Raw genomic sequence first — 14,115 nt, forward strand, 5'->3', positions numbered from 1 at the left:
TCCCACGGAACAGTTCTGCTGAGCCAGACTTTTGCAGATGAGATGATGTACTAGAAAAAACACTTACCAAGTCCCTGCCACAGCCAGGTTTAGGGACATCGAAAACTCTCTGTGCTCTTAGCAGGCAGTTTTGGTCAAGGACAAGACATGAGTCACTGGTCAAGGACACTAGTCTGAGGGTACTCTAACCATGACAAGAATGTAATTACCACACTTCCTATGTCGATTCTCAAATTATGTGCTTTCACATAAATCAAGCTAGAAGCCATATGAGATACTATCATGGTTAGTGTAAGAGCCAAAAATAATAAAACAGTCATCGTCAGCACGGTGCAATAAGCAGAAGAATAACTGGGTGAATCCAAAACTAGTACAGGCATTATATCAATGAGTGTGATCAGAAATCCTGTGGATTAATAGGATAGCCTTTACTCTACCAAAGTTCTCCAATTAATCTTAGCCGAACATGTTCAGTCAAATCCAGCTTTAAAATTGGAAACAGTAGGATGCAAAGAGCACACCCACTCTCCCTTTCCTCCCGTTCTAGTCTCATGTTGAACCAAGTCTTTCACCAGAGAAAGCTGCACCAGTAGAGAACCATCTGAATTATCTTGCTGGTTTCTTTAATAACAAGCAAAAAAGACAGGTTTAAATCACGGTTTAAATTAATGACTTTGTTGGTCATTGACCTTGCATTGAAAACCACGAGCCCCAGGATAAAGTTATTATTAGCTGTTGCCCTAGTCTACAAAAAGTTATAAAGCCCTTTGTGAAAATCATGGGGCACATACAGATTTCAACCAGCTGGATTGCAAGTGAATATCAGTCTCCTCCCTTGTCTCCCAGTGCTCATCGCAACAGCAATCAAGAAGCCCATAAACCCAGAACAAATCTGTCCACAAAACTTCCTAATGCCCAGCTCCTGACAGAGTTGCTCCACTTTCTTGGACATCATCAAGGCTTAGTGTACTTGTCAGCAAACAACATAAATTCTGCTCTAAAACCAGTGGTTTCTGCTTCATTCTAGTCCTGAATTCTGCATGAGCTCTAAGCAAATTAAAACAGTGAGGATTTTACTGAATGAAATGTGAAAATGTTAATGAATGGCAATGAATAATACAACCAGTCTACTATTATGTGTATTATATATTTTAATAGTAAATTCAATTTATTTTATGCCACTCCAAAATATTCAGTTTTAATTTTAACAGCAGACATGAAGGTAACTTGAAGTTTAGGAGTGGAGGGGGTTTAAACTCCTAGTTTCTCATGTTAGCTGTAACAAGCTACCTCACTGCCTGATGCCCCAATATCTGCGATTGCACAAAGGATAGATAAACACCCTGGGTAGATATTTTTATTGAAATAATCAGCAATTAAATTATTAGCAGTGTTGACATATTAATTGGCATCACTAGGTTTCAGAGTTAACACAATCATTGATATAACTAGGACAGTCCACATCTATCTTGGAGTTATTATTTCATTTTGTCTCTCTGCACACTCACACAGATATCACTACATTAGTTTACATAAGGTTCATACTCAGAAGGTTATCTTTGCAACCATTAGGACTAGAAGCATATTTTAAAAAAACTTAGATTTTGCAGCACAGTTCTACAATAGTGCACGGATTCTGGATCAGATTCCATTGCCACAAGAATGTGTGTAGCTGCGCACAGAGAACTAAAAACATTCTAACAATATCTGCTATTCCCCGCCCCATAGAATTCAGTTTCAGAAGCAGGGAGGAGGGAAGATGACATTGTTTAGGAAGGCTGCACAGAAAGCCAAAGAGCATGAAGTAGAGACTGGCAGATACTATCACTCTATGTGGCAGTTCCTGCTGAAGTGTCCAGAGTCTCTCTGATAAAGGGTGGACCTGGCAGAGATGGCTGGCAGTGCTCACAGTCATGTGAGTGTACTCAGCCGCTGCCAACTGAAATTTGCACAGGAAGCATATATACTCTAACGCATTAGCTATGTGGGGTTGGATTCAGGCAGAGTAAGGACAGCTATGGGACCTTGGATTAAGGATTACTTCATATGATTGTGCATACCTGTGTGTGCTGCAGAGATCTGGAAGTAGTTGTATAAGGAGATTTTGTGTTTAAGCTATTGCCAGTGCCAGAAGTGGTGAAACAGAATTACACCAGGATCAGCGTCAGGAAAAAAGCAATAGAAACTACCAGGTTATTTATTATTTATATAATCAGTTTTCGTTTCAAGAATGTCAGTGAAAGAGATTTGTTCTGTTTACTTACGTCAGCAGAAAGCAGAGCCGTTAGGAATTCTGCAGGTTTACTTCACTGAATACAAAAACTTCTGTTATACTGTGAGCCTGTTAAAACTCCAGATGCAGTATTGCTAACCCTATTCATTCAAAAATTGTGAGTCAGGCCCCCACCAAAAAAATCATAAGCTTATCTTTAAAAAAATGAAATTTTAAAAAATAATGTTTTGATTATTTTGATTTGCATTGTGCTTCAGCTTTTATGGGTCATGTTTTGAAGCTTTTCTTTGTAGCTGTGAGGGCTAGAAACACTTTCATTTTTCACATAATCAATTGATTTGAGTAGTTGGGGCTTTAAGAAAAATATCAAATATTGCAAGGCTTGTGATAAAATCCTGAGGGTTGGGGACACAGCAGATGGTACTAGTTCAAAATTAAAATAGCCATATCCTTGACACGTTTACCTTTAACATACTTAGGTGGACAACTGAAAGATTATGTTTAGCGTTAAAGCATTCTCTTCGGTAGAAGCTATTCAGTTGGCCACTGGCTGCCCAAGGTTGGCTGGTAGACTTATTCATCCAGCTGTTTGTCATGTGCATCACGGGACAAAGAGGAGTATGAATTCCAGGTGGAGCTACAGGACTGGCCCAAACAGCACTGGCAGAGCTGGAATAAGTGCTCCCCAAACCAAGGTTAGTATCGGGGGAGCCTTCTACCCTGCACAAACGACCCCTAAATATTTTTAATTTATTGACTTTAATATTATTTAAGTGCTCAATGGGCTAACAAAACAGAGAGAGACAGTCCTTGCTCCAGGGTTATAGTCAGGCAACAGTTTAGACATATAATACCTCAGATGATGGCTGATATTGTATACTATTGCTCAGAGTTTTATTTGATGTTTTCAAACCTTTTCCTTTATTGGTATTTAGCATATGTCTCAGTGTCTCATCCAGCTGTCTGTCACAAACAGAAAGCAAAGAAGTTGTTCAGTATCTCAGTAAATCTCTCTCCATTCTGCCACTAGTTTACCTCAAAATATTCTCAAGTAGCCCCATGATAAGTGACTTTGATCCAGCAAATTATTTATGCACATGCTTAACTTTATGTACTTTGAGTTGCCCCATTCAGTATTTCTCCAATTCTTGTGTAGCTCTTTATACACCAGTACGAAGTAGGTGTAAAGTACTGTCAAATCAGAAAGGGGAAGCATTTTGCACCCACTTTGCTCTTGTGTCAATGACTCCCCAAAGTGCAGGGGAACAGTGAACTGGACCATTGTGGGTATATGCCTACACTGCAATCAGGAGGTGCGATTGCAACACATGTGGGCTAGCTCGCTAAAAATAGTAGTGTAGGCACAGGCAGCAGAATGGGAACATAGGTACATACTCCTGAGACCATAAGTATGTACTTGGGCAGCCAACTTATTACATGCCTAGATTCTGGATAATCCTTGCATGGATGTGCAAGAGGGGAAATCCACAAGGAATGTCCCCTTGCCTCCTGTGCTTCTGGCATGGACTGGTCAGAATCCTGTTGAGGATTACAGGCTCTGATTCTTTTTAGCATACTTCTCAATCTGCCAGGATCCAAATCAAGATGTAATGTGTCATAGAGACCTGAAATGAGGAACAGACAACAGATTGTCACACAGACAACTTTAAATGACTTTTTAAAATAATCTCTCTTCCTGATCTTTTATTACTGAGATAAATAATTTTCAAGAATAAAAGTGAGGGGCTGCCAAATTGTGTGGAATGGAAGTAACTTTGGGACTAAAATGAGTGATGTCTCTGGAAATGAGGGAGAATTCAGAGTTACACCTCTTAGCACCCCTACAGACACTAGGCCAGATGGCCTAATCTGTCATGGCCTAATCCTGTACTCATTGAAGTCACTGGAATGATTCCCATTGACTTCACTGGTAGCTGGATCAGGCCCTAACGCCAGTGTAAACCCAGAGTAACTCCACTGACTTCAAGTTAGTAACTCTGGATTTACATTGTATAATTGAGGGAAGTATGTAGCTCCATTAAGTACAGATTTACAAATGTGGATTTTAATTATCCCTACTGTCGTGGGGTAGATACACCCTGTCACAGGGTGTCAGATTTCAGGGGGTTATCCAAGTGGATATTTGACGGCCCAAGTGGCCTGGGTCTATGTTGCAGCTCTACAGCTCAGAGTAGTATTGCCCAATTGCGGAATCAGTAAGGCTGTCTTTCTGTGGCAAAGTTCACCCCTCTGGGCGTCAGCTGCCCGGGTAGGGGGACCCAGGACAACCCTTCTCCACTGGGTCCTGACCCAGGGCCTTAGGGAACCGGCACTTCTATAATCAGACTTGGTCACCCATTAATACAGTCCTGTTCCCTGTGCCACTTCCTACCAATGCTGGTAGCCTCACGGCCTCTGCTGCCTCTCCGCTGCATTGGCGGGAGAGTTGTTGGAGTCTCAACCTGACTGGTTTCTATATCCTCAAGCTCTGAGAGCCTCCCAGCTGGAGCCTGCAACACATGTCTGCTCTTGTCAGTGGCCAGCCCAGACTCAGCTGAACTATTCCCTTTTATACTTTGGTTCTTGTTAGAGCATGCCCAGCAGAGGTGAGGGGGTGTGGCTTTCTCAGCCCACAGCGGGTGGGTAACCCCTGCTGGACCAGTGTGGGGTACGTATACCCCATCATATCTACTGAATGGTATTTTTACAAAAATGTTATTTTCTCATATTCAAGGGCATATTTCTCTTAATCCTTTTAGCAGGTTATGGCAAAGCAAGAGCGGCCTGGTCTTTTGATCCTCGAAATAGGAGGTGTATGTGGTGTGCTGGAAGGCCATGTGGAACTCTTGAAGAAACAATTTCACCTCATCACTATGAAGGAATTTCTTAAAAACAAAGAAAGTTTGAGTGAAAAGATCAAATCTGTATTCATATATGAGCACAGACCAGTCATTGACCAGGAGCTCCTCCAGAGCCTACCTCACTTAAAGGTGATTGCAAACTCTGGGGTAGGAGTGGATCACCTGGACTTGAAATTGGTTTCTAGCTTTGGAGTTAAAGTGACCAATACTCCACATGCTGTTTCTGACTCCACAGCAGACATTGGGATGGCCTTGATGCTGGCATCTGCCAGAAGGCTAGTGGAAGGTAACTTTTTAAATTCCTTTGCTGATATTTCCATAAATCACATCAGCTACATTTCTGGCATATTTTATTTTTATTCTGTCACAGATTATCTGGTTGAAATAATGTTTAAGAATCTTTACAGGAAGAAAAGCTGCAAAGATTCAGTTTTTCAAGTGGTTCTTCTTTTTCTATATTGTTTTTGACATTCTGAGCCCAATCCAGCTTCTACTGAAGGCAGTGGCAACAGAATTAAGGCATCTGTCTAAGTTAGGTGCTTAAAACTGCCTTTGATTTGATTTATATACTGTACAAGGCCTACTGTTTGGACCAGAATTTGCACTCTAACTCTCCACTGCCTGCACTTTATGTAGTTATTTACAACTGTCCCAAGTGAATGCAAAATGCAAGCAAATGAAAATTCTTCACTCATTAGTACCCCCTTTGCATCAGTGTAAAAGACTACACAAGGGTGTAAGGCAGTGGACATCAGGCCTTGGGTCTCCATCACCAGAGAAAGTGATTTGCTATGAAATCCTCTGAATTACTTTGCTTTGCACTCCTCCTACAGCAAAGAACTCAAATTAATAAACCCTGTTCCCAGAATAACATTAGAATTGCTGATGATGCTAACTGTGTTGCCTGTGTTAGCTTGTGCTCTCTCTAAGGGGCAACTTGTTTTGGCACAGTGCATAGCTGAAGCAACAAGCTGTGTCCTAGTGGAGGGGAGAGTGTCTGTGGAGGCTAAGAGGAAGGAATCCCACTGAAACACAGCAGTTCTCCCATGCCCTGGGCACTGTGCAACACTTCCCTCATCCCACCTTTGCCCCAAGTCCCCATCACAACAGTTTGCAGAGAGCCCCTGTTGAGCTGGCCTCTGCAATGCAGCCGATTCTGTCCTGTTACCTAATCTCCAAATCTGTTTCCAAATCTCACACCACCCATCCTGTAAAAAAACTCCACTACTTCACCTATGTATTGGTACCTCCCTGAGGAGAATAGTGGGATACAACCTTATAGAAAATCAAGGTTTATCTAATGGAAATGTCTGAACTGAGAGGGAAAGAGAAGTTATTTTCAAGCTTCAAAGAGGATATTACAAACAGGGAAGAATTCATCCAACAAGAATCCATTTCTCACTCAGCATTTTTTATTTTTAGGTTGTCAGATTGCAGTTTCTCCACAGACTGAGCATTTTGCTGCCGACTGGCTGGCAGATGAAGTCACTGGGGCTACTCTCGGTATCATCGGCATGGGCAGCATTGGGTATAAGGTGGCCAAGAGGGCCAAAGCTTTTGATATGAAAATTCTGTACCACAACAGGAACCAGAGGTGAAAGTGCATCTGATGTGAACTAGAGCAGATTATATTTTTGATTCTTTTAAAAGTTATACATCTTTTTGTTGCAAAACCTGCCCAAAGAACCTCTTCCCCAGTTTATGCCAAATCCTCCTTCCCTCATTCCAGTGAGAATTCCCTTCATTGTCAGCGGTCAGAATTTTCAAATTTGTCTGCCACAAGTTAGGTGCCTAAATCCATATTTAGATACTTAAATGAGCACTCTGGTTTTCAAACATCCTGAGCAACCACAGTTCCCATTGATTTCAGAGGGAGCTGTGAGTAGTCAGCACTTTTGAAAATCAGGTCACTTATTTATTTACATGCTTACATATGAATTTAGGTGCCTAACTTTTGGCAGCCAAGTTTGAAAATTTTGGCCAAGAACAATGGAACAGGTTAGTATCATATATTCAGCATGATTTTTAAGCACTATTTAAATATCTATATCAGGAGAAAAAGGGTCAGCAATACATAGCTCCTTTACAAAGTGGGTTCCCCTCACCTCCACTCTGCCCATTCTGGTGGGGGTTGCAGCAATTTTGTTAAAAGAAATGCAAACTTGCAAACTACCTTGCTGTTTTTATGGATAAATAAACTCCTTTCATTGTTACTCCCATGTTGCAGCAGCAGGAAGTGGATTTAATTAGCAAAATGCATGTTAGAACCAGGAAATGTAATATAAAAGGTGACATTGAAATTACAGGGCCTTCTTTGTGCTACAGCAATCTTCAACTCCAGAGGCTAATGTTCCTGTCTGCAGTGACCTCTCAAATTGTCTTCGTTCAGTGTCTCTTTTAGCACCTGTAATGAATCCTAGAGCAGAAAAAGACCTCACGGTTGAACTGAACACAGGCAGCATCAGAAAGAACTGAAGAGCGCTCCCATTTCAGCTAAAGGAGAATCTTCACTGTAGAGTTTAAATCTTCTAACCAGCCACTAGAATCATAGAAACGTAGGGCTTGAAGGGAAGAATACTTGAAGGGATCTAGTATTCTATTCCAGCCCCCTGCACTAAAGCAGAATCAAGTATACGTAGAGGGTGATAATCTTGTCTTTTTGAGAAGTTCTGACTTTCCTTTTAGAGAAGGCCGTGGCACATACACATGCTAGTCAGTATATATTGCATATCACTTTTATATTTTATACCCTGCAGCTATTTCCAATATGTGGGCCAAATCCTGAACTCCTTACTCTCCGTGTACTTACACAGGCAAAATTCCCATTAACAAGGACCAAGTACAAACTGAATAAGGAGCTCAGTTTTTTGCCTTATAGCGGGGTAATAAGAGAGAAAATGATTGATGGTGATAGCATAGTTCAAATAATTCTTGATGTTAAAATATATAAATTAAAAGCATGTTTATTAGTGTATCACGTAATTGAGTTTTGAGCACACTTTAACGTGGTAAATTCTTATAGCACCACTGAAAAGTTCTAATCGTTTCAAGAAATGGCTCATCTGCTATCCTCTCACATTGCATTATACACTCTCCCTTAAGAATAACAGGAGTACTTGTGGCACCTTAGAGTAACAAACTTATTAGAGCATAAGCTTTCGCTACAGCCCACTTCATCAGATGCATAGAATGGAACATATAATAAGAAGATATAGATATATACACATACATACAGAGAAGGTGGAAGTTGCCATACAAACTGTCAGAGGCTAATTAATTAAGATGAGCTATTATCAGCAGGAGAAAAAAACAACTTTTGTAGTGATAATCAAGATGGCCCATTTAGACAGTTGACAAGAAGGTGTGATGATACTTAACATCAGGAAATAGATTCAATATGTGTAATGACCCAGCCATTCCCAGTCTCTATTCAAACCCAAGTTAATGGTATCTAGTTTGCATATTAATTCAAGCTCAGCAGTTTCTTGGAGTCTGTTTTTGAAGCTTTTCTGTTGCAAAATTGCCACCCTTAAATCTTTTACTGAGTGGCCAGAGAGGTTGAAGTGTTGTCCTACCGTTTTTTGAATGTTATGATTCCTGATGTCAGATTTGTGTCCATTTATTCTTTTGCACAGAGACTGTCCAGTCTGGCCAATGTACATGGCAGAGGGGCATTGCTGGCACATGATGGCATATATCACATTGGTAGATGTGCAGGTGAACGAGCCCCTGATGGAGTGGCTTAAGAGGCCACATAAGTACTCATGAGAACACATTCATGAACAAAGCATATTTGCCACTAACAAACACAGAAGCGGTCACTGAGGTGCTTCTATTCCTGTTTTTTCACTGAAGTTCTACTAGGAAATAAGTATAATCAATATAGGAACATGCTTAGTATTGATCTCAATGAAATGTCATTTCTTTTAGTTTCTCCCTCAATGCCCCTTGGATTAATGTATTCACCTCTCTCACTTCCCCTCCCCACCAGAGTCCTCACTGAAGGCCAATCCAAATAGGATTGTAGGAGTCACCCAGTTCTTTCTGTGGCACTGTTCCCCATTTTATATTTCTGTAACAGCAGAGACATTGGTTCATAGCAACTATGCACTCTTTCCAGTCGTCCATGGGGGTGGCGTAGTAGCAGCAGCAGAAAGTGGTTTTCTTTTTTTTAACCAATAAAAGATAATTCTGGTCTTTCTGCCTCAGAAAAGAAGAGGAGGAACAGGCTGTTGGTGCCCACTACTGTGAAAAGATGGAAGACTTGCTCCAGCAATCTGACTTTGTGATGCTGATCGTGAACCTGACACCTCAGACGCACAAATTGATTGGGAAAAGGGAGTTAGAGCTGATGAAACCCACTGCTACTCTTATTAACATCTGCAGAGGTAGGGTGTTATGGAAGCACTGGTTGCGGTTTTATAGTTAAAGTAGAGTTGAATGTTGTCTATTTGCATCAAGAAGCTCTCTCAGCCAAGGTCTGTGACTTCCTCCATGCTTTGTTCAGTACACAGGATAGCTGGCACTTAACTAATAATAAATAATGAATTATAGACCAAATGCTGATTAGTGCTGAACATCCACAGCTCCCATTTACCTCTTATCACAGGGTTGGCTGCCTCCTGACCACTCCTTCCTGGCCAGAGGCTACCCGCAATACCCTGCTTCTGTTTCCCGCTCTTCAGGCCCCCTGAAGGACTGCACACAGGCTTCTCTCTGGGTTACCATCACCCCTGCCTGGGGTCAGTTTAATCACACAAATAGTGTATATGGGACCTCAGGGTCCCATATACAGTCCATCACCATACAAGAGGCCATACTTAGTTTTGGTGTCTTTTCTAACACCCAGAGCTCTTCTTCTGTCCCAGTCTGCTCTCACAACCCATCCTCCAGCTCTTCCTAGCTAGAGCTCAGCCTTCTGTCACTGGCCTTTAGGCCCAAACTTTTAGGCTCAAAACCCATCCGGGTTTCCTCACAAAAGTGCCCCCTCTCTCTCCCTGGCTGGCTGCTCTGGTGGGCAAACAGTGTAATTGCAGCGTCTCCCCAGCAGAATCTATTATTTTGTGGAAGGAAAAAATCTGCAGGGGACATAAATTCTGTGCTTATGTTTCTTTTGTTTAAAAGTGGGGGGCCATGGTCCCTTGGCTCCCCCAGTTCCAGTGACTCAGCTGTCCTCCATCAGGCCCCATCAAGGCTGTCAATGCGGCACAGATGGGCTACAGCATTTCTTTCAGTAATCAAGATTAGCTGGCTTCAGGCCTCCAGCCCTTAAGGGGCAAGCCATGCTGTTATGCCTCTCAACTAGGGTTGCCAATTTTGGTTGGACGTATTTCTGGAGGTTTCAGCACAGGTCATAATCTTTTATTCAAGATTAATTTTTAATTCATGGAGACTGCAGGACAATCCTGGAGGGTTGGCAACTGTACTTTCAACAGGAGTTGTGGAGGCTCAGTGAGTGTCCAGCACCTCTCATTTTAACTCAGGGTTATTTCATCTAAGAAAAATGTACAAATATCTTCATGATGAACTGAACGCAAGGACAGCCCACTGCCCAATGAGAGTGTTATCTAGTACAGTAGAATTTCTGTACTAAATTGTGTCATTATAATTTGTATTACAGTAACATGTAGAGGTCCTAAGTGAGGCTGGGGCCCCTTTGGCACCACACAAATACATAAGACAGTGACCCCTTCGCTCTCATGGCTTCTGTCCAAGAGCTACAGGGAAAGGGGACTATGGGATGCAGAGAAGAAAACCCGGAGAGTTTAGACTGGATCAGGGAAAGGTGACTTCAGCACCGTTTGGTTGGGGGAGTTGGGGTGATGTAGAGTGCGGCAGATTCCATGTGTGGAAAACTCTGATTCTCTTACGGGGGCTTAGCCCCATGAGCATGAGCTCCCTATGCAACTCTGTGGCAAAAGGGCTAATGTGATCCTAGAGACACAAACAGGGGAAGCTCCAGGAGGAGGAGAGAGGTTAGTTTACCTCGGTACTGAAGCAACTGCTGCTGGAATACTGTGTCCAGTTCTAGTATCCGAAATTCAAGAAGGATGTTGATAAATTGAAGCGGTTTCAGAGAAGAGCCACGAGAATGATTAAAGGATTAGAAAACGTGCCTTATAGCGATAGACTCAAGTAGTTCAAACTGTTTCCCTTAACAAAAAGAAGGTTAAGGGGTGGCTTGATTACAGTCTATAAATACCTACATGGGGAACTAATATTTGATAATGGGCTCTTCAAACAAGCAGAGAAAGGAATGGCTGGAAGTGAAGCTAGACAAATTCAGACTTGGAAATAAGGTGAAAAGTTTTAACAATGAGGATAATTAACCAATGGAACAACTTACGAAGGGCTGTGGTGGAAATTTTTAAATCAAAATTGGATGTTTTTCTAAAAGATCCACTCAATTTCAAACAGGAATTAATTCAGGGAAGTGCTATGGCCCGTGTTATGTGGGAGGTCAGACCAGATGATCCCAGTGGTCCCTTCTGGCTTTCAAAGCTATATAAATCTGTAAGAGACAGTTCCTGTCCCAAAGAGATTTCAGTCTCAATAGACAACTAGGTAAAGGAGTGAAGAAGATATAGAGGCACAGAGAGGTAAAGTGACTCACCTAAGATCACAGAGCAGGTCAATGGCATAACCAGGAATAGAACCAAGACTCCTGAATCCTATTCCAGTGCTCTGTCCACTGGACCATGCTGTCTTGCTAATAAAAAAAAAAAATTCATTCTTTGCTTTGTTTGGTTAACCATTACTAGAAGGCGGTCTTGTTTTTATAATGAGATATAAATCCAATAGTGTATTAAATTGCATTATGAGACCTCTCCTCTCAGTTAAAGATAGGGAACTTACATGGAGATTAGTTTTTTTCTGTACCTTATCTGGATATGCCAATAAGATACTATCATTTTAATGCAGGTGCAGTAGTTGATCATGATGCACTGGTGGATGCTCTCCAAAATGGGATTATTAAAGCTGCAGCTTTGGATGTGACATACCCTGAACCTCTGCCAAGGTAGAAAACTGTTTTCTTTCTGTTTATCAGAAATTATTTGCATTACAGATTAATACTGGAAAACATTCTTAAATTCTTCAGCATCCCTTCAAAATTCTGGGAATATATTAGACACTGTCTTCAAATCAAATCCAAATCACATTTTCCATAGGTGTTTGCATATTTTTGCAGGAGAGATGCGTTCCGGTTTACTGGGCACAAGACTAGGTGCCAGGAACTCCTGAGTTCCAATCCTGATTCTGTTCCTGACTCTCTCAGGGGCCAGAGGCCAGTTGCTTATGTCCAAATTTGTAAAGTCTGTGTGCATGTCATTTACAAATTCCTGTAAGCTTAGGGTGGCCATCCATCCCGTTTTTTAAAGGGACAGTCCCATTTTTGGGGACTTTTTCTTATATAGGCACCTATTAACTCCCACCCCCTGTCCTGTTTTTTTCACAGTTGCTATCTCATAACCCTATGTAACCTGCTTGAGGTCAAATCTTCAGGCTGTTATGCACAAGCAACTGGCAAATTAGATCCTTATTCTCATGTATTGCAGCTCTGTAGCAGCCTGACTGACATGAAGGCCCATGCAGGAGAAGAAGTGGGCAAATTTGCTCCTTGCTGTTCTGTGCAACCCTCTGTGCATCATGGTACCTCTTTCTCACATGCAAGACTTTGCCAGTTACTTCTGCCCTTTTCTGTTAGAATGAACATGGCTGTAGAAATGTAAAATTCTCCTCTAATTATTCTGTCCTTTCTTTTTCTTACAGAGATCATCCATTATTACAATTAAAGAACATTATCATAACTCCTCACATTGGAACTGCTACAGTCCAAGCCACCCGTATGATGACAGAAGAAGCAGTAGCAAATATACAGGCTGTTCTTAATGGTCTCCCCATTCCTAGTGAAGTAATCCCTCAGTGACATGTCAGAAAACATAAATACAAAATGGCATATCTGTGAACGGACTTTATTCTACTGAATCATAAAGTAACTTTGCAGTGCAATGATTAATAGTGACAAGTGAAGATGTTCCTATACTGCTGTCACATTTATGTTGCCACCTAGTGGCTATTCTGTATCATTGCACTCCAGTCATGTGATCATTTGAATAATAATGAACTAATAAAGTCAATTGTTCAAAGGCTCTTAGATGAGCAGTTGCAGACAACTCTCTGATGTTTTCAATCTACTCTTTCACCAAATACACGCTGCATACTTATCCTCATACTTGCTGCATCCTAACGTGGGGGAAAGGGGCACACTAGCTGCTCTTTATGAATAACATAAGAAAATCAGAAGTAATATTGACCTCCCTCTGCTTTTAGTGAAAAATTAGTAGAAGTCAAAGATGGTGTTAGTACCAGGTGATCTTGTAGTGTCATAGCTACGTCCCAGGAAGCCTCTTAGGAAGGAGACAGATTCGTATCTTCAAACTCTTATTGTTTCTTCCTAATGGCCCATCATAGCTGATGGCCTGTTGTCTGGTGGGTGTCTCCCACATATGAAGACACAGTTGTAATTGTTGCATAGTCAATATTCCTAACTTTAGGTTCAGAAATGATACATGCATACAAATTGGATAATCATATTCAGCAAATTTCAGAGTGGTAGCCGTGTTAGTCTGTATCAGCAAAAAAAAACGAGGAGTACTTGTGGCACCTTAGAGACTAACAAATTTATTTGAGCATAAGCTTTCGTGGGCTAAAACCCACTTCATCGGATACATGCAGTGGAAAATACAGTAGGAAGATATATATACACAGAGAACATGAAAAAATGGGTGTTGCCATACCAACTGTAACGAGACCAATTAATTAAGGTGGGCTATTATTTGCAGAAGAAAAAAACCCTTTTGTAGTGGTAATCAGGATGGCCCATTTCAAACAGTTGACAAGAAGGTGTGAGTAACAGCGGGAGGAAAAAAATTAGCATGGGGAAATAGTTTTTACTTTATGTAAAAAGTAAAGGAGTACTTGTGGCACCTTAGAGACTAACCAATTTATTTGAGCATAAGC

The 14,115-nt window shown here is 41.3% G+C and overlaps 1 protein-coding gene across 2 annotated transcripts; it reads left to right on the forward strand.

Annotated features, from left to right (window-relative positions):
- Window positions 1–1,972: 1,972 nt before the first annotated feature.
- LOC141982550 (putative 2-ketogluconate reductase) lies at window positions 1,973–13,239 on the forward strand. 2 transcript variants are annotated; one of them, XM_074944750.1, is made up of 7 exons: window positions 1,973–2,192; window positions 2,713–2,928; window positions 4,996–5,380; window positions 6,517–6,688; window positions 9,304–9,482; window positions 12,016–12,112; window positions 12,865–13,239. In XM_074944750.1, exons 2-7 carry the CDS (start codon window positions 2,731–2,733, stop codon window positions 13,019–13,021), a joined length of 1,188 nt encoding a protein of 395 aa, XP_074800851.1. In that variant the 5' UTR covers window positions 1,973–2,192; window positions 2,713–2,730; the 3' UTR covers window positions 13,022–13,239. The 2 variants fall into 2 exon arrangements, with proteins under 2 accessions (XP_074800851.1, XP_074800850.1); XM_074944749.1 differs by having other exon boundaries at window positions 1,974–2,192; window positions 4,993–5,380; window positions 12,865–13,236.
- Window positions 13,240–14,115: the final 876 nt, after the last annotated feature.

Source organism: Natator depressus, chromosome 2, assembly GCF_965152275.1.
Source record: "Natator depressus isolate rNatDep1 chromosome 2, rNatDep2.hap1, whole genome shotgun sequence".
In the NCBI taxonomy this organism is placed as follows: Eukaryota; Metazoa; Chordata; order Testudines; family Cheloniidae; genus Natator; species Natator depressus.